General features: G+C 29.4%; 9 protein-coding genes across 14 annotated transcripts; 5 read left to right on the top strand and 4 right to left on the bottom strand.

Moving 5' to 3' along the window:
• Positions 1-83: 83 nt before the first annotated feature.
• LOC138185619 (cyclin-L1) lies at positions 84-2365 on the top strand. Of its 2 annotated transcripts, XR_011174682.1 has the most exons (5): positions 84-423; positions 524-708; positions 803-1387; positions 1475-1980; positions 2032-2365. XR_011174682.1 is itself a non-coding variant. In XM_069124692.1 (4 exons), the coding sequence occupies exons 1-4, from the start codon at positions 193-195 to the stop codon at positions 1719-1721; spliced, it is 1248 nt and encodes a 415-aa protein (XP_068980793.1). In that variant the 5' UTR covers positions 84-192; the 3' UTR covers positions 1722-2365. The 2 variants fall into 2 exon arrangements, 1 of the variants encoding a protein (XP_068980793.1); XM_069124692.1 differs by having other exon boundaries at positions 1475-2365.
• LOC138185622 (leucine-rich repeat-containing protein 51) lies at positions 2359-3502 on the bottom strand. Of its 2 annotated transcripts, XM_069124696.1 has the most exons (3): positions 3363-3502; positions 2930-3003; positions 2359-2840 (listed from the first exon to the last, which is right to left on the bottom strand). In XM_069124696.1, the coding sequence occupies exons 1-3, from the start codon at positions 3500-3502 to the stop codon at positions 2359-2361; spliced, it is 696 nt and encodes a 231-aa protein (XP_068980797.1). The 2 variants fall into 2 exon arrangements, with proteins under 2 accessions (XP_068980797.1, XP_068980798.1); XM_069124697.1 differs by lacking the exon at positions 3363-3502 and having other exon boundaries at positions 2930-3326.
• Positions 3503-3535: 33 nt separating this feature from the next.
• borr (borealin-related) lies at positions 3536-4887 on the top strand. The gene has a single exon (XM_069124695.1). The coding sequence runs from the start codon at positions 3724-3726 to the stop codon at positions 4585-4587; it is 864 nt and encodes a 287-aa protein (XP_068980796.1). The 5' UTR covers positions 3536-3723; the 3' UTR covers positions 4588-4887.
• A 248-nt stretch (positions 4888-5135) lies between these two features.
• LOC138185615 (BLOC-2 complex member HPS3) lies at positions 5136-10575 on the top strand. Its single transcript, XM_069124688.1, has 3 exons — positions 5136-9069; positions 9160-9274; positions 9345-10575. The coding sequence occupies exons 1-3, from the start codon at positions 5845-5847 to the stop codon at positions 9524-9526; spliced, it is 3522 nt and encodes a 1173-aa protein (XP_068980789.1). The 5' UTR covers positions 5136-5844; the 3' UTR covers positions 9527-10575.
• Positions 10567-14087, bottom strand: Pex5 (peroxisomal biogenesis factor 5). 2 transcript variants are annotated; one of them, XM_069124690.1, is made up of 8 exons: positions 13739-14087; positions 13057-13427; positions 12518-12962; positions 11890-12433; positions 11650-11818; positions 11415-11572; positions 11184-11351; positions 10567-11107 (listed from the first exon to the last, which is right to left on the bottom strand). In XM_069124690.1, exons 2-8 carry the CDS (start codon positions 13402-13404, stop codon positions 11068-11070), a joined length of 1872 nt encoding a protein of 623 aa, XP_068980791.1. In that variant the 5' UTR covers positions 13405-13427; positions 13739-14087; the 3' UTR covers positions 10567-11067. The 2 variants fall into 2 exon arrangements, with proteins under 2 accessions (XP_068980791.1, XP_068980790.1); XM_069124689.1 differs by having other exon boundaries at positions 13057-13432.
• Positions 14088-14285: 198 nt separating this feature from the next.
• Positions 14286-16383, top strand: LOC138185618 (G patch domain-containing protein 4). The gene is made up of 3 exons (XM_069124691.1): positions 14286-14462; positions 14552-14625; positions 14805-16383. Exons 2-3 carry the CDS (start codon positions 14577-14579, stop codon positions 16238-16240), a joined length of 1485 nt encoding a protein of 494 aa, XP_068980792.1. The 5' UTR covers positions 14286-14462; positions 14552-14576; the 3' UTR covers positions 16241-16383.
• Positions 16384-17441: 1058 nt separating this feature from the next.
• On the bottom strand, positions 17442-21265 carry LOC138185620 (beta-1,3-galactosyltransferase 1). Of its 2 annotated transcripts, none has more exons than XM_069124693.1 (5): positions 20733-21265; positions 19843-20083; positions 19018-19283; positions 18675-18946; positions 17442-18595 (listed from the first exon to the last, which is right to left on the bottom strand). In XM_069124693.1, the coding sequence occupies exons 2-5, from the start codon at positions 20081-20083 to the stop codon at positions 18172-18174; spliced, it is 1203 nt and encodes a 400-aa protein (XP_068980794.1). In that variant the 5' UTR covers positions 20733-21265; the 3' UTR covers positions 17442-18171. The 2 variants fall into 2 exon arrangements, with proteins under 2 accessions (XP_068980794.1, XP_068980795.1); XM_069124694.1 differs by having other exon boundaries at positions 19900-20083; positions 20733-21264.
• A 962-nt stretch (positions 21266-22227) lies between these two features.
• On the top strand, positions 22228-24642 carry or (AP-3 complex subunit sigma-2 or). 2 transcript variants are annotated; one of them, XM_069124844.1, is made up of 3 exons: positions 22228-23200; positions 23275-23658; positions 24060-24422. In XM_069124844.1, the coding sequence occupies exons 1-3, from the start codon at positions 23132-23134 to the stop codon at positions 24123-24125; spliced, it is 519 nt and encodes a 172-aa protein (XP_068980945.1). In that variant the 5' UTR covers positions 22228-23131; the 3' UTR covers positions 24126-24422. The 2 variants fall into 2 exon arrangements, with proteins under 2 accessions (XP_068980945.1, XP_068980944.1); XM_069124843.1 differs by lacking the exon at positions 24060-24422 and adding an exon at positions 24458-24642 and having other exon boundaries at positions 22363-23200.
• Positions 24643-25118: 476 nt separating this feature from the next.
• On the bottom strand, positions 25119-26403 carry LOC138185691 (GATA zinc finger domain-containing protein 1). Its single transcript, XM_069124841.1, has 3 exons — positions 25808-26403; positions 25527-25729; positions 25119-25447 (listed from the first exon to the last, which is right to left on the bottom strand). Exons 1-3 carry the CDS (start codon positions 26081-26083, stop codon positions 25234-25236), a joined length of 693 nt encoding a protein of 230 aa, XP_068980942.1. The 5' UTR covers positions 26084-26403; the 3' UTR covers positions 25119-25233.
• Positions 26404-26488: the final 85 nt, after the last annotated feature.

Here is a 26488-nt window from a genome sequence, read left to right on the forward strand (position 1 = left end):
TAAAACTTTGATTACTACAAGTCGACAGTAGCGACACAAAATAAGCGAATTCTATATGAGTTACACTTCTTGAAATAAGGTTTAAGGTTATATATCGGAGATATGGTGTTGGAGAAAATGTAAGGCTAACCTTTTACACAGCAATTGCGTGAACAAATATACTTTTTCTTTGTTTAATTAGTATAAGTTGAAATGAGTAACGCGAAAGAAAATTCTACGATACCGGCAAAAAATACGGTAGCTGTTAATACGAAAGCTCATGGAAAAATCGTTCTAACACTTCAAAATTGTCTTTTACCTGATGAAAAACTAAACTCGACGCCGTCGCATTTAGACGGATTGGATGCAGAAACTGAAACCGATCTAAGGATATTAGGATGCGAATTGATACAGACTGCTGGTATTTTACTGAAACTACCCCAGGTTTGTAATTATTTTTACAAGTAAACAAAATGTTTGTAAACGCCATAACCTCTATAACCTTGGAACACATAGTCTCTACTTTCATTACCTTTTTGAATAGGTCGCAATGGCCACAGGACAAGTAATATTTCAACGATTTTATTACAGTAAATCGTTAGTTAGACATAATATGGAAACAACTGCAATGGGTTGTATTTGTTTAGCTAGTAAAATTGAAGAGGCCCCGAGACGTATCAGGGATGTTATCAATGTGTTTAATCACATAAAACAAGTTTCCAGTCAAAAGTAAGTATGATTCTTTGTTTTTAATGTTACTAAATGTTATATATATATATATATGAATAACAATAATATACTAGATTTGTTCTTTTTTCTTTAGACCAATACAACCCGTAATACTTGATCAAAATTATGTAGCCCTGAAGAATCAAGTAATTAAATCTGAAAGGAGAGTCTTAAAGGAGTTAGGTTTCTGCGTCCATGTAAAACACCCTCACAAAATTATTGTTATGTATTTACAAGTACTGGGACATGAAAAAAATCAGGCTTTAATGCAACAATGTTGGAATTATATGAATGATTCTTTAAGGTCTGATGTGTTCTTAAGACATCAACCAGAAACTGTTGCTTGTGCATGTGTATATTTGGGAGCAAGACAGCTACAATTACCTTTACCTACTTCACCTGCTTGGTTTTCTCTTTTTAAAGTTAATGAATCTGCTATTAGAGATGTTTGTCGTCGTATATTACGACTTTATTTCCGACCCCGTGTTAAACCGGAACAGTTAGAGAAACGAGTAGAAGAACTTCGTCGACAATACGAGGAAGCAAGAACCAAAGCAAGAAGTGGGGATGTAGATAGCCACACACCTAGCCCACCACTGCCTAAACATCATAATGCCTGGGGTGGATTCATTAGCCGCAGTGGTACGCATGCTGTACCAGAAAGAACAAAGTCACCTAGGTATGATGTCATGAAAGAATGAGAAAATAAAGTAATAAAATGTAATAAAATGTAATAATGTCCAAAATCATATTTACCTTATTTTAGGCGATCAAAATCACCAAGTACTTCACCATCTAGAGGTGAAGGAACAAAGCATTCCAAGAGGAAGAAACATAGTAGAAGCAGATCTCGCAGTCATAGTCATGGACGATCTCGAAAACCGAAAAAGGCTCAGCGAAGACGATCTGGCAGTCATAAATCATCACGTAGTCGTTATAGGTCACGTAGTCGATCTCGAGATAGAGATGTAGAAAAATCAAGTAAACACCGCAGTAAGCACAGACGACATTGAATGTATGAGAAGATCATCATGTATATTACAAAAAGGAATATTGCAATTACGTGAACGAGTTATATTCAATTTGTAATATAATACGGGGCCTTTTTTTACCTCTGTTGATTAATCTATTTGCATCCAAGCATGGATTATTACGCAATCGGACGACTGTCTTCTATCACCAAGCGCGGATTATTACGCGCACTGCGACTGCTCCTTTTTATTTTCATTTTAATCTAAATAATTTTTACTTTTTTCCTCTGTTATAAAGAATGTAAGGTGCGATGTTTACGAAGTAACATCGTCTACCAATCGTTTTGAACAGTAAATTTTCGATATACTCCATGAAGAATTCAGATATCATTTACTGCACCTACGACCGACCGCACGCGGTGATAGGAACCAGTCCTCTTAAGTAGGGCCATGATGCAAATGATTAAAATGCAATTGAAATGGAACAATCGATTCTACTGTATGGTATCTTGAGTTAATTTAACGATTATAATAGTAGATTTTAAATAAATTTTTTCTAAGAGTGTGCGTTAAGTCACATGTACCTCAAGGAATATGGTACATTTTAAAAGAATATTACAAGTAATGATACTTAAGAAGGCGTGTATTTAATACAAAACTTAAAAATAAAGTTTTATATTCATGTACTACCATATATTATTTTGTAAAATCCAGCCGGTGCTGCCTTCTTCCTCTCAGTTGATAGTACTGCTGAAAAGTCTAGCGTTGTTAATTGTGGAAGAATGTGAACGATGTATCCTCTATAATATGGAAGATTTTCAATGGGATTTCCATGTAACGTTAAAGATTTAAGAGTTGATAACTTTTTCAATTTTACAACATCATTTATATCCGAAATATTGTTTCCATGCAAATAAAAAATTTTTAAATTCGGAAAATGTGTAATGTCATCAGCAATTTGTTCTATCTCATTGAAAGAAAGATCGAGCCAACTAAGGTGCGATGGATCATCGAGAAGTTTTTGTGCAAGATTTTCAAATCCGAACATTGATGTCAATGAATTATTGCTTAACCACAAGGAACATGTTACAAAACGATCTGCAGCTGTTCGTAACGGAATTTTACCCGTTCGTACTGCTTGTGGGCGTTTATTTGCCAATTCTTTTGTAACAAAATAAATATTTTTATTAATATTATCTTTCAATTCAGAAAATATATCATTTTAATAGTGCATCATATTACTAACATACCATTCATTGTGGTTGCTTTTTTGAATGACAAGTCTAATGGAGCAGCTATCAACATCTCTTGTTGTTCATTTCGTCTATAATCAGAAAGTGGTTTTTCATAATACATAGTAGTGTCCATTTTAATGTTTGAATGATAAGGTCTTGATAAACTTTGGAGAAACTATGCCAATATTAACATTAGAATGTATGCAAAACGTTCACTTGAAATTATTTGCCAATTCTTAATATCATTACTAAAACTTTCGTTCTTCATCTAAAATTCTTGTTTCCATAATTTTTGATATAGATAGTCACTTATCCAATAATTATTATCATATATCCGTTATGTATATAACTTAAAACAAAGTAATAATTTCAATTACTTATGTAATTTTATGAATAAGTTTAACTACTTTAACAGCTTATAATTGTGAGAGATAAAATAATAAGCAACATAAGAAATTTGACGCGGGTTTTTTTCTTCACATAATTTAAATCAAACTGAGTACATTGATTGAAGTGCATTTTTGAACACATAGAATGTAATACGTGTAAATGACGACAGGTTGCTCTTTGTACGTATTCTGTAACCATTTTGTCGTTCTGTACTTTTCTATAATCATTGCTATTGAATTATAAACTGTTAACGGCGGTAAGCTAGATTGAAAACATTTTAATGTGAGTCAGACGAACAAGGAATTTGTGAATACTATTTATATGTAAGCTCACATTTAGTTTAAGCTTGAATAAACCACGTGTAATAGAAGAAGCAAAGAAGCAGTTTGGTTACATTCCTTACTTTTTGCCTGCTAAAGATGCCGCGCACAAAACATGTTCGGAAACCAAAACAAGAACGGCACTCTGCAGAAGAAAGTGACTTATTAATCAAAGATTTTGAACGACAGGCACATTTGCGAATATCTAAGCTGGAGGCAGAATCAAAAATGGCGATAAAAGGTCTTGAAACTTTTGTTGATGTTACCTTATCTCGGCTTCCGACTGAAATACGACAGATGACTCTTGGCGAGATACTCAATCGTGAGGCTGACGAAGAGAAAGAAAATTGTAATGAAGTTTCGTCGTCCGTCGACGACCGTTCACTAAAATTGGCTCCAATGGAGAAAAGAAAGAAAGTTGGTAAAAGAATTACTAGCGGGACGGACGATGGATACGTTACTGAAGGTGTTACGACAACGCGTACATCAAGAGCTAGAAAAGTCGCACCTCCTACTACTAGAAGAACACGTAGTACCTCAAGAAATAGTAAAATGAAGCTTAGTGAAATAAACCTAGAAACTATAAGGAAGACAACAAGGAAAGAACATATCAAGGAATCTATGAAAATTGATAAATTTAGAACTCCTGCTGCTACAAAACCTGGGTTTAACGAATTTGATCTTGTAACTCCAAAAATAAAACCTAATACGCCATTAAATGTATTAAGACGTCCAAGGCAAGGAGAAATGGTTCTTAGCATGCAAGGTAGCCCCTTATTGGTTTCTGCGGTTATTCAAGAAGACATTGCTAACATTAATGTACCTTTGCGTAATGGCAATGTTATGTCCTTATTACCTAATGATGGTTTACGTATGTCACATATTCCTACATTAGATGCAGAAACCATGAAACAGCTAGAAACTCTAAAAAGTCACATTGAGAAAGTTATCTCAACAAAATAGTTAAGATAATCATAAGGTAGATTTTTATAGGATCCATTTCTCGCATTGTCATTGCGTGTCAATGAAATTGATTTTAGGTCAAAGTATCTTTTGGATTGTGTCAATTTTATTGCAAATAACGAATGAAATAAATGTTATTATATGTTCATTTAATATATATTTGATTAGCATTTGTTACAATCTTTTTATACCTTATGATAATGATAATTTTATAACATATTAATATAACATATGATTATAGAATAAAAAAATTGATATTTTATAATCAGATCAATCAGATAATGCATGTATATGTATAATTTTTTATGTAATAAAAATTAAAAGATGAATTGTGATTTGTAACTTGAACATATCTAATTCATTATAGGATATATTTTAAAAATCGTTACAAAAATTAACATTTAGATTACTCGTTTTTATATTTTTTTAACTATTTCTGGACAGAGTTCTTTTGCATTTTATATTTTATAATTACCTTGCATTTCGAAACAGCATATTTATCGCATTTGGCGGGCAAGAACTAGTAGAGCGCGTATGTAGCGCGATTGTGTTCTAATCATTAATGTACATGCGCGTATTAAAAGATCTGTCAAACGAACGAGCTATATTTGCATTCTTCTACTTTGTGATATTCGTAGTGTTTTTAGATTGTACAAAATCATGTATAAAATATCGTAGTGCTCATTTCCATACGACGTTAGTTGGTTTTCTCGTACTTTATCGTAATTTGTTACTTTCAATATTCAATGTTTGTCACATAATGAAGGTATTAAATGTATAAAACATGAATTAGAAATGTCAAAGTACGCGTCATTGAGTTCGTTAACACGAATTTTTGGGCGGTCTAAGATATATACCTATTAATCAGAGCAGAAAGAAAGGGATATTTCGGTGATATCTTCTTACGCTTAATTCTATATATTATATCTCGTTGATACTGAAAGATTCCGAAAAAACAACGAACTTATTATTCTGTCACACATTTTGCAAGTAACTTATGTATTAATAGTTTGAAAATGTAAAATAACCTTCAACGAATTTTATAATAATTTATATCTTTAAATATTGCTCGATTACATCATGTAGTAATGTAAAAAAGTATAAGTTTTATATCAGATTTAAACAAAATAATTATTAACTTGAATTCATGTTCAATTTAGTTGCAAAGGTGATCAACTTACTATAATTAGATATAGTAATTTTCTTTCATACGTAAGACAGGTATGTTTAAAGAGCTCTTTTAGCACAAAAATCAACATGGTGCGTGTAATCACAGTACATAATTTTCTGGGGCAAAATATCACTCAAATTGAGGAGCCAACTGCAAGCTGTATAGCAAATGCATCTGGACATGAAATGCTACTCCTAGCATTGTCAACTCATTGCGTTGAGGTTTGGAAATTAATGATGTCTGATATTAAACTACATACTGTTTTTCCAACAGTTGATATGATTAATCAAATGGTGCACTGTACCAAAGAAGATTATGTTGTAACGTTAGAATCAAAATTATCTAGAGATGCAAGCATTAATAATCATACAGGGAAAACAATTAATAATTTTGTTAGAATTTATGTTAACTGGGCTATGGTGAAAGATCAAAGTCAACCTATGCGTGCTAGAATAGCTGGGCGTGTTACTCCAAGTTTAAATCGACCATTGAATAGCTTAGAAATGATAGAGTTGCCATTAAATGTGCAACCTACACTCATTGCTTGCTGCCAAAGTACTGGCAACCTCCTAGTAGCTTCCGGAAATAGTGCTATTTTACATGAATTTAAAATTGAAACACAGCAAGTATCAAAGATGAAGTTTATAGATTTTGAGGCTCGACCATGGTCCTTGGGCTTTTCATTTTCTCCTACACACATGGAAATTGTTGAAGATTTTATATCAATTATGGATAAAACAAATTTATGTGTTTTTCGATTGACTAATTCAATGTATGAAGATATTGATCAATTGAGTTCTCTAACTTCCACAAACTCTTCATCTATTGATAAAACATCTATATCCACTGATTCCTCTCTTGTGGAAAACAGTAATAATATGACTAATCAAGATGATAACACAATATTGCAAGGAATAAATTCAAAATGTAAAAGTTCTAGTCAAGATCTGCACTATATTGTATCAGAAAACAATGATTCTAGTGGAACAAGTACAAAATTTAAAGGTAGGAGGCATAGAAGTTCCAAAACAAGTATATGGAGTAAACTGGAGACAGGAGATTTCAGAAAAATAAAATCTAATAATAATGACACTGTTATAAATTTGGATCATTTAGTGTATAATGAAAGGGATGAATTACAAAGATTAATTGATCAAGAAGTTATAGATGGAAATTCACAACCCTTGACTATAAATTTACCATCTATAAGTTTGGAAAGAGCAGGACCTGGGCATGCATTAAATCCTTTCGTATTAAACCCATCAGAAATAAGGATTATAATTAAAACGAATTCTCCTGATTTAGGATGGTCAGAAAATTATACAATAAAAAATTTATTGTCTCTTAAAGTAATGGCAGCTAATAATAAACTTGATGGAAGTTCTGAACTGTTCAGCTGCTCTTTATTGAAGCCATTATACATGAGGAAGGAGTGTAATACTTCTTGTTTAAAAAAATCAATCCTCAGATCAGATAAATATACATATTTGCAGGGCGTAAGTTGCTTCTTATGCACACTGCAAGAAGGATATCTTTATCATTTCTCTGCTACTAGCTCAAATCCTACAGATGCAACTTGTTTAACTACTTATCCATTTACTGCACCTGTTAATCATGTAGCTTTGGAGCATACTGCTTTGCATGCATTGACTGAAGCTGGTCTTGAATCTTACACACTACGTTTATCTCATCATGTTGCTAGAATGTCTAATGATATAGAAAATGTAAGAGTTACATGCCCTAGTGTCTCTGAGCCTGTTTGTTTAATAGGATTAAGGCCATTTCTGGGGATACAGAAATTATTACATAGCAAAAATTATCTAATCCTCTTAGCCAAAGCAGAAAACTCTTGGACTTTATATTCTTTAATTTTACCTAAATTGGAGAATTTGTATTATGATGTTTTAAACGCAGCGAGGAGTCATAAATCTTCTAGTCCTAGCACATACCGACATTTGTTAGGAGAAGCTCATGCTTTGATACGTTTAGCTAAAGACGCTGTGTATAATTTCTCAGACATTAATGAATTTGATGACATCGCAAATACAAATGGATTGAAATTGAAGAACTTGTATAATCAATCATGCGCACTGCTTGGAGACTATTATATTCGTTCCGAATATGACTCAGATTGGGATTTCTGTATACCCTATTATAAAATGTCAGGTTTAAAACCTTCAGAAGTATTATCTAGGAAATCAAGTCAAGATGCACCGGGTCTCGTTACGTTTTTGACTGATATACTTTTCACGATGAAAAGTGGTCCGGAAGCAGATGCCTTGTTCCAAGGATTTAATATTGTAGAAATAATATGTAAATTAAAGAAACCAGACTTACTGAAATTGATTTTCAGTAGTCCCGTATTACGAGAATATACTACAGAAAAACTAATACATCTTTTGTTATTATATGAAACGGACGAATTAGTCAAGTTAGCTTTGGCACTCTTATACATACAAGCTGAAAAACAAGAACAAGCAGAGAAAGTACTTGAACCAGTCTCAGCATTATGTGTCAAGAAAATAGTTTTAGAACATTGGGACCTGTTGTTTGATATGACGGCGATGAAAAAGAGAAGTCCAATGATTCCTACGTTTTCAGACTTCGCCGGAACGTTAATGCGTCAGAAAAATTCAACATTTGCTGAAATTCTAATACAATTAATCGAAGAGGATGGAATCCTATCTCTTCATCAAATTATACAGGTGTTTTTAGAATATTTACCATCAAGAGTAGGACGAGATGGGCATAATGCGGCAATGACATTACAAGTATTTCTCGAAAAATATCTTCACAACTACTTTAGTACAAAATTGATTATAGATTCGTCTGTTATAAATAAAAATCAAATACGCACGGATTTCGCTTTGGTTGAAGCTTTTAAACTATTAGTACGATCATACTTAGGCAAGTTAACACAAACAAAAGTGTACAAAATAGAAAATAAAGAAAACGTACAAGAAAATTATGATAACTTCATATTTGTGAAGTTTAGACCTCATTATCTAAACGGGATGCCACCGTATGCGAAAGATTATCAAAAAGTTTTGAATGTGAGCGATCTAAAAGATTTAGCTGATATCGATAAGACTGACTCTGAAAAAACTATACCAACGGAATTGTTTAAATTACAGTCTGTATTATCTTGTGATTTTATACCAAATGAGTGCTTATATGAAGTTAAGCAATTTCTTGAAACACAAGAGATTGATGGCAGTTTATCTTTAAAAGCGTTGTGCATTCAAAATACTGAAGAAACAACAACACTTTTAATGGATAATTGTCCTCAAGCTATTGTGCAATATGCAAAGGTAAATACCATATATTTCAATCCACTACTTTTACGGTATTTTCAATTTGTTTTTATGATTGAATTTCATAAAATTGTGTTACAAATTTAGGACATGTATACTAAAGATTCTGAATGGAAGTATTTAATTGAGTTAACGCAAAATAAGATTGCTGTATCGAACTCTCGACAAGAATTGCAGTGTTTATACACGCAAATTATGAAAGGTAAATTTTTTCGATATATTTATGCTGAAGTATATTAAATTGTATTATAATATACTTTTTATCGTTTTAGCAATTTTGAATTATCTACCACATACGTTGTCCTTAAAAAGTTTACACCGTGTTCTTCCAAAAGATGATGTAATAACATTTCAAAAATGCAGTGAAATGTGTAATCAAATTATGCACGCCGAACATGTTAAATCTTTAATAATAGAAACTGGACAACAACTTTTATCGACTTTAAAATTGTGAGCACTAATTTCTACTGATCAATTTTATCGTCATTTGATGATAGCATAGGTCCAATTTTAATTATAAAGAAAAAAAACATATGATCTAAATGCAACAAAAAATTGTGTTGCACGAAAATTATACATTCTAGAGAAAATAGATTCGAAACAAATTGTACTTAATCGAATTTGTTGAAAACGATACTTTTTCATATGGCACGACTTTCATATATTATAACTTTTTGCTTAAAATTACTTGGCGTTTAACGTAACTAGTGACTTTCTATCTCTGTGATCACATTTCAGACACTTTTTTCATTTATATAGATGTTTTTTCTTATTGAATACAACTATAAATTTACAAATCGTTATTGAATATACTCATCATTTGTATATTTTTAAAGGTACACATTTATTTTAATGCAATTATTTAAAATGCTCGATCTTGATTAAAATCTTGGTCGTGCACAAGATTTTTTATGGATAAGAAGTTGTATTATATATAACAAATTGTCAGAAACTAATGACAAATACTATAGATAAAATTAATTCACCTATTATTGATTGTTGAAATGTTCTATATAGATATATTGTATTATATCTAGACGTATGTTATCTTTCCCTTAGCTAATGAAATAGTTGAATCATAATTATGAAAAGTTTATACAGAGAACCAAGCATATAGATATTAAAATTTTACAATGTTATATATAATATTTAACGTAATAGATTGCTTTGTACACTGAACTAAGAAATTTTGTAGTAACGATCATTGTATTTTTGACTGCTGTTTGAATATTTCTAAGAATTTGTTAAAAATTGTTTATATTTTAACCGCTAAGGGCGGGGTGGCATGTGTTTAGGAAATCACGTATTGCTAAAGTAGTTACTTTTTATTATATTTGTTGATCCTATAATGTATTTTCATCACTTTCTGAATGTTACATTATATGTAACTTTAATGTGCCTTTAGGATTAATTTCTCTTTGTTACAAATGTAATATAATTATGTTAGAAGTGATCTATGATATTTATAAATTATAAAGAAATAATACATAGCTGTAACTCATATCAGAATGCTTCTTTATTATGTAATCATATTTTTATAATGCTATTTATTTATTTAAAGAAAGAAAGGAAAAGAAGGATGGAAATTATTTTATTGTTTCAGGATCGCTCGTTCCATTTCTTTTTTTACATATGATATTACCGATTTTTCTTTATTGAATTATTTTATCTCAGGGATTCAATTATTTTAACTAATTTTTATTAAATGCATAACAATTTTATTATAGTATAATAGCTTTTAATTTATATAAGATAAAACAATAAAAAGTTGTATATCTACCAAACGTATCCAACAAATTAGTTTTTTGACATCTAATATATGTAACTTAACCCTTCTTATAACAAAAAAATTATATGATAGCATCTTCTTAATGTTCTTTTTTTTATGTACACTTTTCAACTACGAAAAATATTTTTAATTACTTTATTTTACGATATCTTATACACTAAGTCAAAAAGATTTTATACTTTTTAACTAGTGAAGTCAACAATATTTTATACAATCTCAAATTCCTTATTCAACCTTGTTAGATCTCTGAAATAATAAAGAGTACCACTGTTTATATAATGAAATTTAATAGTTTTTATTAAGAATTATTTGTTAACCATACTTGTTTTCTATAGCTTCATTTAAGTGATATTTGTGCATAAGCGAAATGACAAGTCTCAGTGTTGACCAAATGGTATTCGACATCGCTTTCGGTGAAAAGTTTTCACCGTGAACTCCACGACCAGCAGCTTGTTGGTTTAACGCTATTACAAGATGTTCACCTGCTTCTCTGTAGAAAAATAAATAATTTAATCATGTAAAAAACTGTACATAATGTAAAAATTTTACTTACTTATATGCAGCAAGATTAATGCAAGAAATTCCAAGATTGTAACGAGCTCTAATAAATCCAGGTGATAATTTTAAAGCATGGTGATACGCATTTATAGCTTCTTCCGATTTTTGACCATTAGCTAAAGTCGCACCTAATCTATTCCATAATCTAGAATCCTTCCGAAAATATTACGTTTTCGATAATATATTAACAATTGCTAATATGCATTACAAAAGATTGATTTATTACATACATCAGGGCGTACTTGCAGCGCTGCTTGAAAGCAATCGCTAGCTTTATCATATTCATTAGATAAATTAAAAAGGACTCCTAATCCACACTGTACATCGGCATCTATTTCATTCCACGGATTCATTCGTGCAGCTTGAATATAAAGATCTTTTACTTCTTCATGTACGTCACTAGAAAAAGTAAGAAGAATATTAGATATTACTCTATATATGTGTATTTTGTTAAACTTATTATTACTTACTCAAACAAAATAGTTGACACATTGGATTTTGATTGTTGTTCAGGACTACTAGCCTTTCGTACTGATAGATGCTTGTATTTTTCATTTTTTAGTAACCATTCTTTAAGTGTTACACATGCTTGGTTTTGGTAAGATTCATTTGTATATGAAACTGCAAGCGCCATAAGAGCAGCACCATTTAAAGGATCCAAGCTTAGACAACGTTTTAAAGCAGAAATAGCTAATGGATCTTGTTCATTTTCAGCTTGAGTTTTACCAAGAAGTAACCAAGCTTCTGAATCTTTCTCATCTTGTTGTACTGCTGCTTCAAAGCAAAGTATAGCACTTGGTAAATCTCCAGCTTCCAATCTTTTTTTACCCTCTTCTAATGCATTGGAAACATTTTTCATAGGATTTTCTTCATGAAATTCATAATCTTTAAATGGATCATAAAAAGTATCATATTCTGAAAGCCATGGATGCTTGGAAGATAGTTCCCCAGATGATGAAATCTTTTCCCATTCATTTTGAAGCTTCAAGAATGTAGATTCATAATTGTCTGTCTCTAGAATAAAAGTTTGTTTTTATAAATATGTCTATAAGGAGAATTAGTTATAGATACTAACTTGGTACTAATCTGTCTACCAACCTGAAGAAATATTTTCTTTCTCAAATTCATCTATCCAATTACTAGCAGCAGCTACTTCTTCTATCTTAGCTGTCACTTCATTTTCTTGACTATTATTGGTAGAAATTTTGTCTTCAGTCTTTTGATTATCTTTTTCATATTGTTCTGTCCAGTCTTTACTTGTATTTTGAACATCTGGCAGTGATTCTTCATTGTTTTTTATGGGAACATCTCCTTCCTGTTTCATAAATTTCATAAACTTTGAATATTCAAAGTTAGGATTATCACTGTTTTCTATTGCTTCTGTTGGGTGTTCCATATTTATGTTATTCTGTATGGTATCTTTGCTATGTTCTATATATTCTTCTGCCCATTTTGGTCCTAATCCAAGTTCATGTTTTTGATGAGTTATAATGTTTGAATTCTGCTCTATCTCATGATGCCAAATGTCATCAGCATGGTGTTCCTGTATTAATTAGAAAATACAAATTTGTAATAAATATTTGTTTTATACTATAATGCTGCTAATATATGAATTCCAATGGTAAAATGAGAATTACATTAAAATGACGTCCTGATTCAAGATATTGATTCGCCCAAGCTGTATCTAAACTGGTTAATTCTTGAGCAACTCCTGGTGCTGCTATAGGTGGATGAATATTTTGATCAATTTCACGCATTTCTTGCAATAAATTATCCATTCTAAATGTTTGAGGACATGAAGGATTTTCTTCTAAAAATTGTTTAACTAACTGGTCTGAATCTGAAGTTTGGAAAGGTTCCACATGATCAAAAGGATGATGTATTCCTTCTTCTTTGAATCCATGATCACGTACAAAATGCGATGTTAAATGAATTAAAGAACTGGGTCCACCGCAGTCACCCTCCACCAATTCACGCAATGCCATCTTTTTATAATATCAATATATACCTAAACTGATTAAAGAAATGTGTTATTTTTGAAAATAAAAAGTAATAGTGCACGAAATATATCTATAAGCATTATAGTAAAATAATTCTACAACATTAATCTCATTAATTCAATCAATTAAAGTAAGATGCTTATTAATTTCATTTATTTTATTCGATATTAAATATCGAATGAAGGTATAGTTGAGATAAAATGTTTGCGCAAAATTTTTTTATACAACATTAGAATCCAATGATATTATATAAAAGTAGAAATGAATGCAAATTTCGTAAAATATCACAAATATTGGTAAAGGTATAAAGTTCACAAACCTCGTTTCGTTCTTAATATGTATAATTAAATATTCCGATGATATTGTTACAAGATATTAAATGTGTTTCGTCAAATCTACTGTTTGAAATTGTTCATTTCCTTGCCATCAAACAATATTGGTACTATAAGTCGAATAAATTTCGTTGTATAATGGTGTATTATCATGGCAAACGTAACGTTAAGACAAGACGAGTATTATAAAGCCATTTTTTATGTGTTTGTTGGCTAACGAACGTCAAACCGTGGACAAGTTGCAGATCTATCTGAAGACTTGAGCATCCTCTTTGTGTAGTATATGATACATACGCAGTACTAAAATATACTTTTACTATATTTTATTTTAGTTAAATAAAAGTTGTTCATCTAATAGTATTATATAATCCCTAAAAATAATGATAACATCATTTCATGTTTAATATTCATCTCAAGATTTTTTTATTAACAAAGTACATATAAATAATATGTATAAAAGATACTATACAAAGAAATATTATTGAAATAAGAGCAAGAAATCCAAATTAATAATGCAATGTTTATGTTAAAATAATAAAAATAAAAATATTAAAAAAGAGAATATTTATGAAAATTCCTTTGATATTAAAATTGGACAAAATTTTTGTGAATCGCATGATAGCTCACAGTTGTACAGTAGCGCCACAATACGGATGTTATGGAAATTTCAATATGCAGAATATTCAGCAAATAGTATAGTTTTCATTCACTAGATAAATTCTACTTCTAGTTAATGAAAACATGTATCATTTGTAAATTGTGCTGTATTTGTAAGTTGTTAAATGACACTTTTTTATATAAGATTATAGTAACGAAAGTTTAAACATGAATGACTTTGCAAAATCTCAGCTTATGAAATATGGCTGGACGGAAGGTATGATTTTACAAGCATTATTATGATATAACAATAGTTATATTATAACTATTACATTTAATACCTTTAGAGTATTATGTATTTAAATGTTTATGCGTGTACTTCGTTGTTAAATAAATTTGTTATGTAAATTTTGTAATAAACATTTGTAAATGTTTTTTCATATTTTATTGATATAGGTAAAGGTTTAGGTAAATATGAAAGTGGCATTACAGAACCTTTAAAACAAAAATTAAAATTTGATACAGCAGGAGTAGGATATAAAGATACAGATTGGAATAATTGGTGGGAACATGCTTTTAATAAAGCAGCTAGTAGTATCAAAGTTGAATCACAAACTGATGAAGTTTCAATATCTGTTTCAAAAAAAAATACAACTAATGATCCTCCTAAAGAAGAGTTAAATAAAAATGAATCTAAATATGGAAATTTTCTTAAAACTACTACATTACTTAATGGCAACTTAATACTGGAAAATAATTCTATTATGCATAAAAAACAAAATACTGAAGAAAATATCAAACATGTTTCTTTAACAGATGAAGAGTTATTTAAATTATGTGGTGGTAGAACTGCCCATAAAGGAGCCAGACATGGATTACAATTAAATGGAAAATTGAAAAGAATTGCCCAACAAGAAAAGTATTTATTAAACACTACAAAATTGGAAAACAATATCATATCCCATAATAATGAATATGAAGAGATTAATGATGAAAACATAGTATTACCAATGACTTCTACTGAAAGTGTAATGATTAAAAAAAAATGTAAAACCACTAATAAAAAGAATAGAAGACTTATAAATAACTTAAGTCATCAATTAAATATTTTATGTAATGTAAGTGATAGTGATAAAAAAAATATACATGCCACAGTAAAAGGAGAATTAAGACAGGAAAATAAAGAAAAATGTAAAAAGAGAAAAAGAAAGAAAGAAAAGAGAAGTTCAATTTCTTGTGATATTGAAAGTGCTGAAAAAGAAAAAGATAATACATTAAATTATGTAGTGCATTCTGTAGCTAAAAAAAACATTCAGGATCAAGTAAATGATCATACTGAAAACGAATATACAGATACATCTTCACCAACAAAAAAAAGTAAAAAGAAGAAGAATAAATTAAAAAAGAAGAAAGATCAAGATAATCAATATAATCTCACTAATATCACTGATACATGGGAAGATGAATTGCATGGTTCTCAAGCAAAGAAATTTAAAAGATCACACAAAAATGACTTATCTTCGATTAAAGATGAAGATATTAAAACATTAGAGATCAAATTTCAAACAGAACTTTCTTGTAATGAATTAGCTGTAAAGCAAGTTGATACAGCCAAGATGCTTCCAGATATATCAGATGCATACTTTAAAAAGAAAGTGGATTATTTAAATACTAAAATAAAGAAAAAGAAACTGTCAAAGTTACATAAAAAAGAAAAGATTAAATTAGCTAAATTAACAGAAAGTTTAGAGGCTGTACATTTTAATACCGAAGAATCTGCTCCAAAAAAATATTCCAAAATAGAATTAAAGGAAAGATTAGAGAATTTATTTAGTATTGATTTTGAAAGAGATCCAATTTTGAGAGAGAAAAGGAAAAAAAAAGGCAGTTAAATTCTTAACAAATTTTAAAAAAGAATATTGTCCCTAAATACACATATACTTATAAAATCATTTGTAATAATTGTGTATAAATATTTATGCATACAATAATTATGTCGTAATACGTATAAGATATCTACTGTGTATTTATTTTCTAAACATAATTTTCTAAATATTTTCTAAGTATGGTATTTTTTTATTAAAATTTTATGGAATAATAATTTGCTACAAATGTTGTTGATTTTTCTTCATTTTTTATGGGAGGAAAACTAGAAAAGAATACGTTTTTCATACCCTTAACAATATTTTTTTCTTTTTGTTATACAATTTATTAATGGACACAAATTTTTGACAATTTAATAGACGCGCGTAACAAATCAGTTGTACATACATATATATATATATATGTATATATAAATTTGTAAAGATAAATGCATCGTTAAATTTTCGTATGTATCAATACCGTATGCACTTGTGTACAGTCCATCCAAGAAACAACAAGCGTGGTAATATTTTTAATAAAAATTTGTTATTAAATTTTATCGATTTTATGTTCAAAAATACATTTTTACTATCATGTAAAACTTAATTTTCATAAAAATTAAATGATGATCTGTAAAAAAGTACATCCGGCGAACGTATAATTAATTGCTATATAGCACCAAATTTCGTAATATGCTAGAAAAACTTTAAAGTTCAATTTTTCTAGCAATATATTTATATAAAATAAAACAAGATCTTTTTCTCTAAGGCCACTAGAATAGTCCGTAGAGTCGTTAATAATCTTAGTTTTGCTTTCACTAGTGAACGAATCTCACTCAACAAGCTTAATGAGTATGAATTCGTATTACTTAATTGAGCTAATAATTGATTTAAACATTGGTGTACTAATAATGCATTTTGCATTAGGATTAGCAAGGAATGTAATTCTTTTTTATATCCATAATCATTAAAATATCGTATAAAATGGTAATCGTTTCGATTAGTTGGAGTACAAGAAATGTAATTATTATTATGAATATCACTAGTATTAATTAATACGTTATAACGAACTTTTACAAAATTTTATATATCCTCAGCATACAATAGGCTACATCAAATTCATACTAGTTAAATATATGTGTCGTTGATATGTAAATATCATAATACGACACTAACAATGGTATTTTGCGCAAAATACATACAGTCAAAATTGGATGGATGAATTTCCTACTTTTAATAGTCTCAACTAAAATTACTAAGTTGTATATAGCGTTATGTATAGGTAATAAATAACAAGCGGCGAATTTTAAAATTACGCAAATGATTACTAAAATAATTACGATATTTGAGTATAAGAAAATATACCAATGTTTTATAATATTGAACAAATTTTAAACTAAATAAATTTTTATTAAAGAAATAACTACTAAGACTTACTGGCAATAGGTACAAATAGCAAAATATACGCATGTATATATACATATGTTCTCATAACAATTCTCTTAGAATTGTGAGAAAATATCAAAGTGAAATTCTTTCAATTTAGACAAAGAGTGTAATTTAATACACTTGTAACATGTTTTATATAGTTTTTTTCTAGTTTTGCTTTTCTAGTTTTTGTTAAAATTATATTAAATTGAGTAAGATATCATCATTGGAAATTCCGAATTATTTAAATCTTTTTACATAAAAAATAAAGTTAACTCATAAGAGCAAGTCTAATTGACAATATTTTTCTTAAAAACTATTGCTATTCAAATGGAAAAATAGTCTGTAAAACTTTTATTCAAACATCAATTACAAATCTCTCTTATTGTAGCTTTAAAAAAAGTTCTCTTCGTCAATATAATTTTAGTACGACTCTGTTTTATAATTATCATAATACTTATAGAGAATTTTGTTTTAATAAATATTAAATCAATAATAAATAACAAGTTTAATACTTAAAAATTTTAGTTAATTTAAACACATTTGTTAATAGGTCTTCTCTTCACTGTATAATATCCAATGTTTCTACCACTTCTGCTTAATGTAACTGATTTCTTATCAATATGAGAATGATTACTACAAGAGAGACTTGTATCATTCAATTTGTTCCATATAATATACATACTGGATACATTCACTTTGTGTGTTGTAATAGCATTTTTTAATGTACAAGGATCCAGTTTACGTGGAACATAACTAAATCCAGGATGATTTACAGGTCGTACTTTTGCATGTTTTGCACAGAGACCAGTAATGTAAACATCTTCCAAGTGAAGTAATGGTGTTGTTAATGCTGCATGATACAATTTAAATGCCACATCTAAACTCATTACATACCCCGTACCAGATAAGTAATTAGGATATATTTTCCCTGAATACATATATTTTGGTGTATACCTAATTAAACACATTTGTATGGATTCTCTTTCTATATATTCTTATCTTATATTTATATTATGATATGTATATTACTTACCATTTATTATTTGGATCTAAAATAGGTTTAGCATTACAGATGAGAGAACCTAACAATGTATCAGTTAGTGACTTTGATTGTAAAGTTTTCATTAAACTAGGAATATTTACAAACATATCATCATCTGTTTTCATGAGATATTTTGCTTGGCCACAATTTGATGTTATCCATTTCAACATCATTACAGATTTCAATGTTAAATTATTATAAGTATCATAAAATTTTTCTTGAATGATATCATTGTATTGATGGCTTTCTTCAGCTATTATACTCTGTAATGTAATTTGTTATTGGTTTTGTTGTAACAGTTTTCATTTAAGAAATTTTACACATAAATACATACATTAAGTGTATCATTATCACTTTGTCCCAAAAGAAATGCTATCTTTACAGTTGAGTTATATATATTATCTAAATTATTTTTATTAGCCCAAGTGCTTCTTATAGCTGTTCGAGCTTGGATATTTGTAACAGCTGAACAAATAACTATGAAAAGATATGGTGATGAAGAACATATATCATTAGGACTTAAAACTGAAGTTGTATTTTCTGGATGAATATATACACAAAGATCTCTTGAAGTATTATATGCCCATCCTGGCAATTGCGCTGTAAATTATTTATATTTACAGAAATATTTTATCTTAATTCTATAAGGAAAGTTGTATTCATGAAATTCTTTTCCTTAAGCTTTGACTTCATATGCATGCTTAATAAAATTAAATAATTATTTTATTATAGCATCACTCAAGCATTCTACATTAAGTGGATGGAAAAAGGAAGATTGAAGTATACTGCAGATACTTTTTCTACTATTCAAATTTATTTTTTCTTTTTGCTAATTCTAACATGAATTCCCATGAATATACAACTGAATAAATTACCTACTACTTATCATTATAAAAAGAATTCCTTCTCTTCTAAAAAAAATCCTTGACTCATTGGGTATTTAATATGATAGTAGGTAATATGTAAATATGTTCTATATAAACTATACTTATTTATGTAATTCTTACAGTATTTTTTAAGCTTACATTATTATAGTCCATAGAATTTAAATTTGTAACTGACAAATAATTATAAAGAGAAAAGTGAAAGTAGATTTACATATCAAGTCTTGTTAGTTTATAACACAACAAAAGCTCTAGCAATGTTAGTGAATGCATACCTACTGAGGCTACCAAATGTGAAACACCAATGTGTTTTGGAGAAGATGGAGTCTCACCTAAGCCTAAAAATGGGCCTTGAGCTGAATGGTATGCTGGTACATATATTAAACCAAGTGTAGCTAAAATCATAAATCCTACTGCTAATCTTCGGACAAATGATATCTTTCCTTTAACTATTCCATTATTAACTATATTGGTGGTTGATGGCAATTTCAATGGCAATAGTCGCGATTTGCCCATCTAAGAACAAATAATATTAATACAAATATATAATATTAATATTGTGATGTCCAATAAGTAATGTTGGATTTTTCTTTATATAGTCTTACCTTATTAATTTTTTTACTCATTTAATTCTATCTTATTTGATTGTCAACAATCAAGATGATCCTCTGTATATAATTTTTTATTTAACAAAAACATAAGAGCTACTTTGTCAATATATGCATTTTTCAATGAAAATGATTATTTGAAAAATAAATAGGTAACATTTATAATAATATTATGAAACAAAATAAATGTCAACTTTGGAATTGAATGGAGTAATAAATCAAATGTTATGGTCTCAAACATTGAGAACACTTTCATAACATAGATCGTCATAAGTCAGGCTTTTTAAAATTATTTCAATGAAATTATTAATAGTTACATTTCTTAATGTCCTAAATTGTATCAGTTAAAAAATAATGTAGCAATTTAATTCAATCATAGATGCATTAATAGCGAATATAAATTTAGTGTAAAATATTGATATAATAAATGTATATTACTTATTATTTTGTACGATACAAAATTGATCTATCTTTATAAACTGTAATAAATATTGCTAAATATTGACATAAAACCAAAAATTCAATTTTTTAGTTGGATACATTATAAACAACCTTACCTTTGAAATGCGGTGATTGTGTTACGCTGCATTTGACAACTCGCCATTTACCTCTGTCGTAAGATCGTACTTACGATTTATCAAAACATATCGCAGAAATTTCACGTTAGAGTATATGACAAAAATAAAAAAAAGAAAAAGGTTTTACTCAAATCTTCGTGATTCTTAGACTGCACCTTGAATCCAAATAACTTGTCATTTCGTCATTTGTCACATATCGCGCGAATGCAGTTCCACCTAGTGTTAATTACTTTGATTTCTCTGTTTTGCACTGTATTATTGCATTATACCAGTAGAGAGGAAATTTCCTCTCTGGTAACAACTATACAGCGCAGACGAGATATAGACACAGACTATACGGAGTACAGACATTTACTAAGGCTGTGGTATGGAGACTTGGCATCTTATGGGCTATGTTGTTATGTTATATATTCTGAAATACCGATTGTGTAAAAAATCAGAGGTTTTGACATGCCCCCTATGATTTAAAGCGGTGGATGTAGGAATTATAATCAGTTTAATTATCGAAGTTGTTAGAATTGGATCGTTGTTACGTGCAAAAAGATCTTATTTTGTTTCATTCCCACATGAAATTTGCATACTTATACGTATGTATCAAAATATCAAAATCAAATTATCAAAATATCAACCTCTATTAACATTTAACATATTAACAATTATTGACATTCAAGTCTAATAAACAACAATCTTTAATTATCTTAAACAATTTGAATAATCAACATTATGTTTTTAAAAACAAATTATAATATACTTTGTTTTATTCTTTTCATTAAGAATATAATCCTATTCGTACTTGTTACTGAACATTGTCTTAAATACGTTCTCTATTCCTCAATTTCATCAATTTGACTGTTTGAATACGCTAAATTTGCGCGCGCTTGTAAATCAAGCGTGCCTATTGGTGCAGAATATTCTCAAATGAAATTGAACGTTGTTCCTATTGGCGTAATATATTGTCACGTCAAATGAAGCTTTGCTATTGGTGCGAAATATTCGAATGCCGTAGTTTCGCGGAGAATCGTGCTCTGAGGTGTCATTGTACTCTTGAATGTCGTGGAGCGAAAATTTGTCTCGTCGAGCGTTACCCTGTTGTTATTAGTACTTTCATTTCGACTTCATCAACATTTCTACACCTCTATCCGCTTCATCTAAATAGTATGTTCATGTTTAATCATTTATTAATTATATTCTCAGTAAAATTAAGAAACTTTCTTTTATTTTCATCGTTGACTGTGTACTTGACAAGTTACAATCATCGGTAGCTCACATTATCGGTCTTTGAGGCAGAATTTGGGTTCTATTATTACTTTATTTCACTATAATTGGTTTCATTATTGTAAGTAATTGGTTTATTATACATTTATTTTTGACTGTATTTCTGATGGTTAAAATTATTGAAAATTAATTAATTTTAAGTGTTGAGGCACTCTTCGCGATTTATTTTGAAAATTTCTTATTTTATATGTGAATTTAGTAAATTAAAGTTAAGAGATAGCAAAACACTTTTGCAAACGCACATTAAAAGAAGCATTTGCTTATAAATTAATGTTTTTAATTTAATATTAAATTCTTTCGCGTAAAAGGAGGATGGATGGGTCGTGGATAGGAAGGGTTTCCATTCACAGCAACCTCCACGCGGTGAGACCTGGACAATCATTATTTGATATACAATTACTAATTGCATCATTATATATATGGTATAATTATGAATTATATAACAAATAATACGAGCTGATTGGTTGTGATCGCGATTATCTTTTTATGCAGTCTTTGGGTTGTTTCGAATATACTCGGAGAACACATTCTTTTTTATTTTGGAAATCAGTAAAGTCAAATAAAGGAAGGACTTTAGAAATAGTATTATCAATTCAAATAATATTACAATACATTTGAAATATATTGAATCGATAATGTTGGGAATGATACTAGAATGGTAAGGGAACCCAGAGAGTTGAGTCAAAAGATTCGTTATTGAATAGTATATCTAATCTATACTTTGTCTGTGGTAATAGTATAGTGTTCACATGGAATGAGAAATATTTACGTAGAAAAATTTCTCTTTATTGTGACGTTATTTCATTGCATATAATTACTATAATTTCTAAGTTATTTTTTAAATTAATGATTATAAATAATGCATAAATACAGTGACAGCTGCAAAATGAAATATTTAGTTGCTTAAATTTTCTTATATATTTATTTTCTTAAATTAAATGTTTATTAGTATGAATTTCCTTAATAATGCAATGTTGGAAAAAAATTATTTTTTTTAAAGTACATTTCTGACGTTCGAAACTAACCTCTATACGAATGAAAGAAACATCTGTGTTTTTTTCAATAATAAAATTAGACCTTATTTTTTTAATTGATCGTGAATCATGATTAAAGCTATTTTAGTATTTAATAATCATGGGAAGCCTAGGCTTTCTAAATTTTATCAATACTTTGTAAGTGTAACAACAGTTATAATTTGTTATTATATTCTACTGCAGAATTCAATAGACTGTGTCTTTTTTTTCAGAATGAGGATATGCAACAACAGATAATAAAAGAAACATTTCAATTAGTTTCGAAGAGAGATGATAATGTTTGTAATTTTCTAGAAGGTGGAAGTTTAATTGGTGGATCCGATTATAAGTTAATTTATCGGCATTATGCTACATTATATTTTGTATTCTGTGTTGATAGTTCAGAATCAGAATTGGGAATCTTAGATTTGATACAAGTTTTTGTTGAAACATTGGATAAATGTTTTGAAAATGTATGTGAACTCGACCTTATCTTTCATGTAGACAAAGTTCATTATATTCTCAATGAATTAGTGATGGGTGGAATGGTTTTAGAAACCAATATGACTGAAATACTTACAAGAATTGAAGATCAAAATAAATTGGAAAAACAGGAGGTAAGTAATATTTTTATAATTGGCATTTAAGAAACATCAATATATGTGTTGTATGTTTAAGCTTTACTTACATATTTCATAAATATTAAAGATAACAAATTTTATATATAATATAGCAATACACTGTGATAAAGTTTAAATTACTAAGTCACAGTTGTAATAACTAATTTATGCAAACATCCCTTAACTTTTTGGGCCCAATAAAATTTTATTCTCTTAAAATTTTTAAGTAGTAAGACAAAGTGATAAAGAAAAAGGCATTCAATTTCTTATAAAAGTCTTCTGGGCTTGAAGAAGTTAACAGCCTATTGCAGTTTATTCGTTAGCTCTGCATGCGTCGGAATGTTTTGTAGTGCAGTTTCATATGGTGGTAGAACTGATTGAGCTAACATGAATTTTAGGGAACTTACAAATCAGGACGATCTTGCTCACCTCGTCCGTTTGTCCTTCTGGGGCCCCCTCCCTAAGTAAATCGGCAGTAAAAATCAGATCATTTTGTACACATTCATTCCTTTGTGTAATCTATCTGTGATCTTTTTTTTTCACCAAGAATTTCAAAACATAAATCTTCCGTAGCTTTACAAAATAAATACTCATAACACGCATGATGGTGCTAAGTCGTTTGTAAATGTTTGCTCGGAAATAGTGCCTTAATGCAAATGTATACGTCGCTATGCTCTAAGAATAAAATGTGTATTGCGTAGCTACTTATTTGTATTTACTTCTATTAATTAATTTATGTTCAAAAATCCTTTATTTTCTCCATTTTCCATTTTTTCCATCCATATGGTATGTGCAGGCAGGAATCACAGCAGCGCCGGCGCGTGCTGTTTCTGCTGTCAAGAATATGAACATACCACAACAGATAAAGGATATGAAGTTGCCTGATTTACCACAAGCTATAAAAGATCTCAAATTCTGACCAGCCGTTACTTCGTTGGCTCCAAGCTGACTGATTTCAACCACAATCCCAAATGCAAGTGATACTACAAGGGTTTTTTTCCCCTCTCTTCAAGTGAATGAGAATGCACCAATATTGTCCACAAATTCTTCATACATTTCACCTCAACAGTATCAGAGTTAAACAATGAAGATTCCCAAAGAAGAGGATTTGTACCATGAAATTTGAAAAATTCTATCTGTATCTAAACACAAGGATCTCTGGAGTGTTGAAAGTATTAAATTCAATACATGAAAGAAGGTAAAAATTTATAAATCTAAAAATACTGATACTATATTTTATAGAGATTGTATTATCATACCTAGCGTAATATTATGAAATTGCATTTTCATTATTATATCTAAAGTAGTATATTTAATGTTAACTCATTACTGAACACTTCCATTCTATTATTTTCAAAGATAGTATTAAATGATAATGTTATATTGTATCAAACAAAGTTGTAATAAATATTGCAATAATATATATTCACGATAAATTTTATTTTTAAAAATTTAAACAGTTATAAATATACTTCAAAATTATTTTGTTTTATTTTTCTATACCAGATTTATAATGTACATAAGAAACCAAAATATTAACATAAAAACAACTAAACAACTGAATTAAAAAGTTCATTTTTTACATGTAGCAATTTCATTTCTGAGTGTAGTCCAGATATATCCAGTACCGTGTTCTGTAGGTGGTGGGGGATATGGTGTATTTTTTAATTTATAATAATCTGATGGAGCATGCATTACAAATTCCATACATTCCAATTTGCGTGGGAGATCTTCTTCTGGTCCTATAATATATGTCTCAGGACTAAATCCTTCATCAGGTGGTGGACTAAACATGAAATAAATAATTTTACTACTTTGGTACCTTATGAACAATAAATGAATTATCATAGGTTTTAATAATTTACCTTGCAGTGGTAGGCAAGAGCCAAGTGACAGCAGCACTTTTTTCACAATATTGATCTGTGAGTAAACCACGAATTTGAGCATAATAAATTCCTCCGTCAATATCCTGCATAGAAACTATATCACCCACTTGAAAATAAGTGCCTTTATAAAATACATAACTGCTTGTAACAGGAGTTGCTGTAGCTGTTGGCGCCTTAACTGGCTAAAAATAAGGGAATAAAATAATATATAATGTTTCATTTTTGAATACTTGCAGTAATTAGAAAATCAAGAAACATACAGTTTTTTTGAACAAATTTCTTCTTCCTTTCCCTTTGGGTATAATTTTATGTGGAACTGATTTAGAATTGCAATATCTTGTAATCCTTGTACTTCTCCTGGTAGGTTTTAACAGACCTCCTTTATCCTCATCTTCGTTTCTCACGTTTGAACTCGCTTCTGAATTTCTTTCTTCTTCAAGACAATCGTTGCAAAGATTACCGGCTTCGGTTGAATGCCAAAGTGGGGTCTCTCGAGTCCCACACTTGACACATTCAGGTTTATTGCCGAGAGGCATCGAATTTTAATTAATTCGATCTTGTTAGTTATTTACCCATCGATAGTCAATCGTCAACCGTTCGCTTTAATCTGCGTCTCAATCGTTTTATCATTTCAATTTCACTAAATATCATTTTAATTGAATATGATTTGTACTGAATAAAAATTACAAGTTTTCATCTATGAGAATATATCAAAGACAAAAGGTAGTAAACTGCTTATAGGAGTTTATCCATTTTTCACATAACAAATTAAGTACAAAAAACGCGATTGTATACAGTAAACAGCAAATACAGAATATTGCACTGTAGGAATTTCAGCAGCTACTGTGAAAATAAAGCTAGTCAGTGTGTCCAGCATATAAAATCCCTAGTATTTCAAGTTTCATCAAATTAGTTAGGAATTTAAGAAATGTAAATGAATT

The sequence above is a fragment of the Bombus flavifrons genome, chromosome 12 (assembly GCF_040668555.2).
Source record: "Bombus flavifrons isolate JBK064 chromosome 12, iyBomFlav1_principal, whole genome shotgun sequence".
Taxonomy (NCBI): Eukaryota; Metazoa; Arthropoda; class Insecta; order Hymenoptera; family Apidae; genus Bombus; species Bombus flavifrons.

What these genes read in the sequence shown, in the direction of transcription:
- LOC138185619 (XM_069124692.1), top strand. Translation starts at nt 193, where the DNA reads ATGAGTAACGCGAAAGAAAATTCTACGATACCGGCAAAAAATACGGTA. An exon ending in TTTTACTGAAACTACCCCAG is followed by an intron (nt 424 to 523) that starts GTTTGTAATTAT and finishes CTTTTTGAATAG; the next exon opens with GTCGCAATGGCCACAGGACA. An exon ending in AAACAAGTTTCCAGTCAAAA is followed by an intron (nt 709 to 802) that starts GTAAGTATGATT and finishes TTTTTTCTTTAG; the next exon opens with ACCAATACAACCCGTAATAC.
- LOC138185622 (XM_069124696.1), bottom strand. Translation starts at nt 3,502, where the DNA reads ATGGTTACAGAATACGTACAAAGAGCAACCTGTCGTCATTTACACGTA. An exon ending in ACCCGCGTCAAATTTCTTAT is followed by an intron (nt 3,004 to 3,362) that starts GTTGCTTATTAT and finishes TTCTGATTATAG; the next exon opens with ACGAAATGAACAACAAGAGA. An exon ending in AAAAGCAACCACAATGAATG is followed by an intron (nt 2,841 to 2,929) that starts GTATGTTAGTAA and finishes TTGTTACAAAAG; the next exon opens with AATTGGCAAATAAACGCCCA.
- borr (XM_069124695.1), top strand. Translation starts at nt 3,724, where the DNA reads ATGCCGCGCACAAAACATGTTCGGAAACCAAAACAAGAACGGCACTCT.
- LOC138185615 (XM_069124688.1), top strand. Translation starts at nt 5,845, where the DNA reads ATGGTGCGTGTAATCACAGTACATAATTTTCTGGGGCAAAATATCACT. An exon ending in CTATTGTGCAATATGCAAAG is followed by an intron (nt 9,070 to 9,159) that starts GTAAATACCATA and finishes TTACAAATTTAG; the next exon opens with GACATGTATACTAAAGATTC. An exon ending in ATACACGCAAATTATGAAAG is followed by an intron (nt 9,275 to 9,344) that starts GTAAATTTTTTC and finishes TTATCGTTTTAG; the next exon opens with CAATTTTGAATTATCTACCA.
- Pex5 (XM_069124690.1), bottom strand. Translation starts at nt 13,404, where the DNA reads ATGGCATTGCGTGAATTGGTGGAGGGTGACTGCGGTGGACCCAGTTCT. An exon ending in GTGTCAACTATTTTGTTTGA is followed by an intron (nt 11,819 to 11,889) that starts GTAAGTAATAAT and finishes TACTTTTTCTAG; the next exon opens with TGACGTACATGAAGAAGTAA. An exon ending in AATGAAGCTATAGAAAACAA is followed by an intron (nt 11,108 to 11,183) that starts GTATGGTTAACA and finishes TTATTATTTCAG; the next exon opens with AGATCTAACAAGGTTGAATA.
- LOC138185618 (XM_069124691.1), top strand. Translation starts at nt 14,577, where the DNA reads ATGAATGACTTTGCAAAATCTCAGCTTATGAAATATGGCTGGACGGAA. An exon ending in GAAATATGGCTGGACGGAAG is followed by an intron (nt 14,626 to 14,804) that starts GTATGATTTTAC and finishes TTATTGATATAG; the next exon opens with GTAAAGGTTTAGGTAAATAT.
- LOC138185620 (XM_069124693.1), bottom strand. Translation starts at nt 20,083, where the DNA reads ATGGGCAAATCGCGACTATTGCCATTGAAATTGCCATCAACCACCAAT. An exon ending in GTGATAATGATACACTTAAT is followed by an intron (nt 18,947 to 19,017) that starts GTATGTATTTAT and finishes ATTACATTACAG; the next exon opens with AGTATAATAGCTGAAGAAAG. An exon ending in TTAGATCCAAATAATAAATG is followed by an intron (nt 18,596 to 18,674) that starts GTAAGTAATATA and finishes GTGTTTAATTAG; the next exon opens with GTATACACCAAAATATATGT.
- or (XM_069124843.1), top strand. Translation starts at nt 23,132, where the DNA reads ATGATTAAAGCTATTTTAGTATTTAATAATCATGGGAAGCCTAGGCTT. An exon ending in CTAAATTTTATCAATACTTT is followed by an intron (nt 23,201 to 23,274) that starts GTAAGTGTAACA and finishes CTTTTTTTTCAG; the next exon opens with AATGAGGATATGCAACAACA. An exon ending in ATAAATTGGAAAAACAGGAG is followed by an intron (nt 23,659 to 24,457) that starts GTAAGTAATATT and finishes TGGTATGTGCAG; the next exon opens with GCAGGAATCACAGCAGCGCC.
- LOC138185691 (XM_069124841.1), bottom strand. Translation starts at nt 26,083, where the DNA reads ATGCCTCTCGGCAATAAACCTGAATGTGTCAAGTGTGGGACTCGAGAG. An exon ending in GAAATTTGTTCAAAAAAACT is followed by an intron (nt 25,730 to 25,807) that starts GTATGTTTCTTG and finishes CCTTATTTTTAG; the next exon opens with CCAGTTAAGGCGCCAACAGC. An exon ending in CTCTTGCCTACCACTGCAAG is followed by an intron (nt 25,448 to 25,526) that starts GTAAATTATTAA and finishes TTTCATGTTTAG; the next exon opens with TCCACCACCTGATGAAGGAT.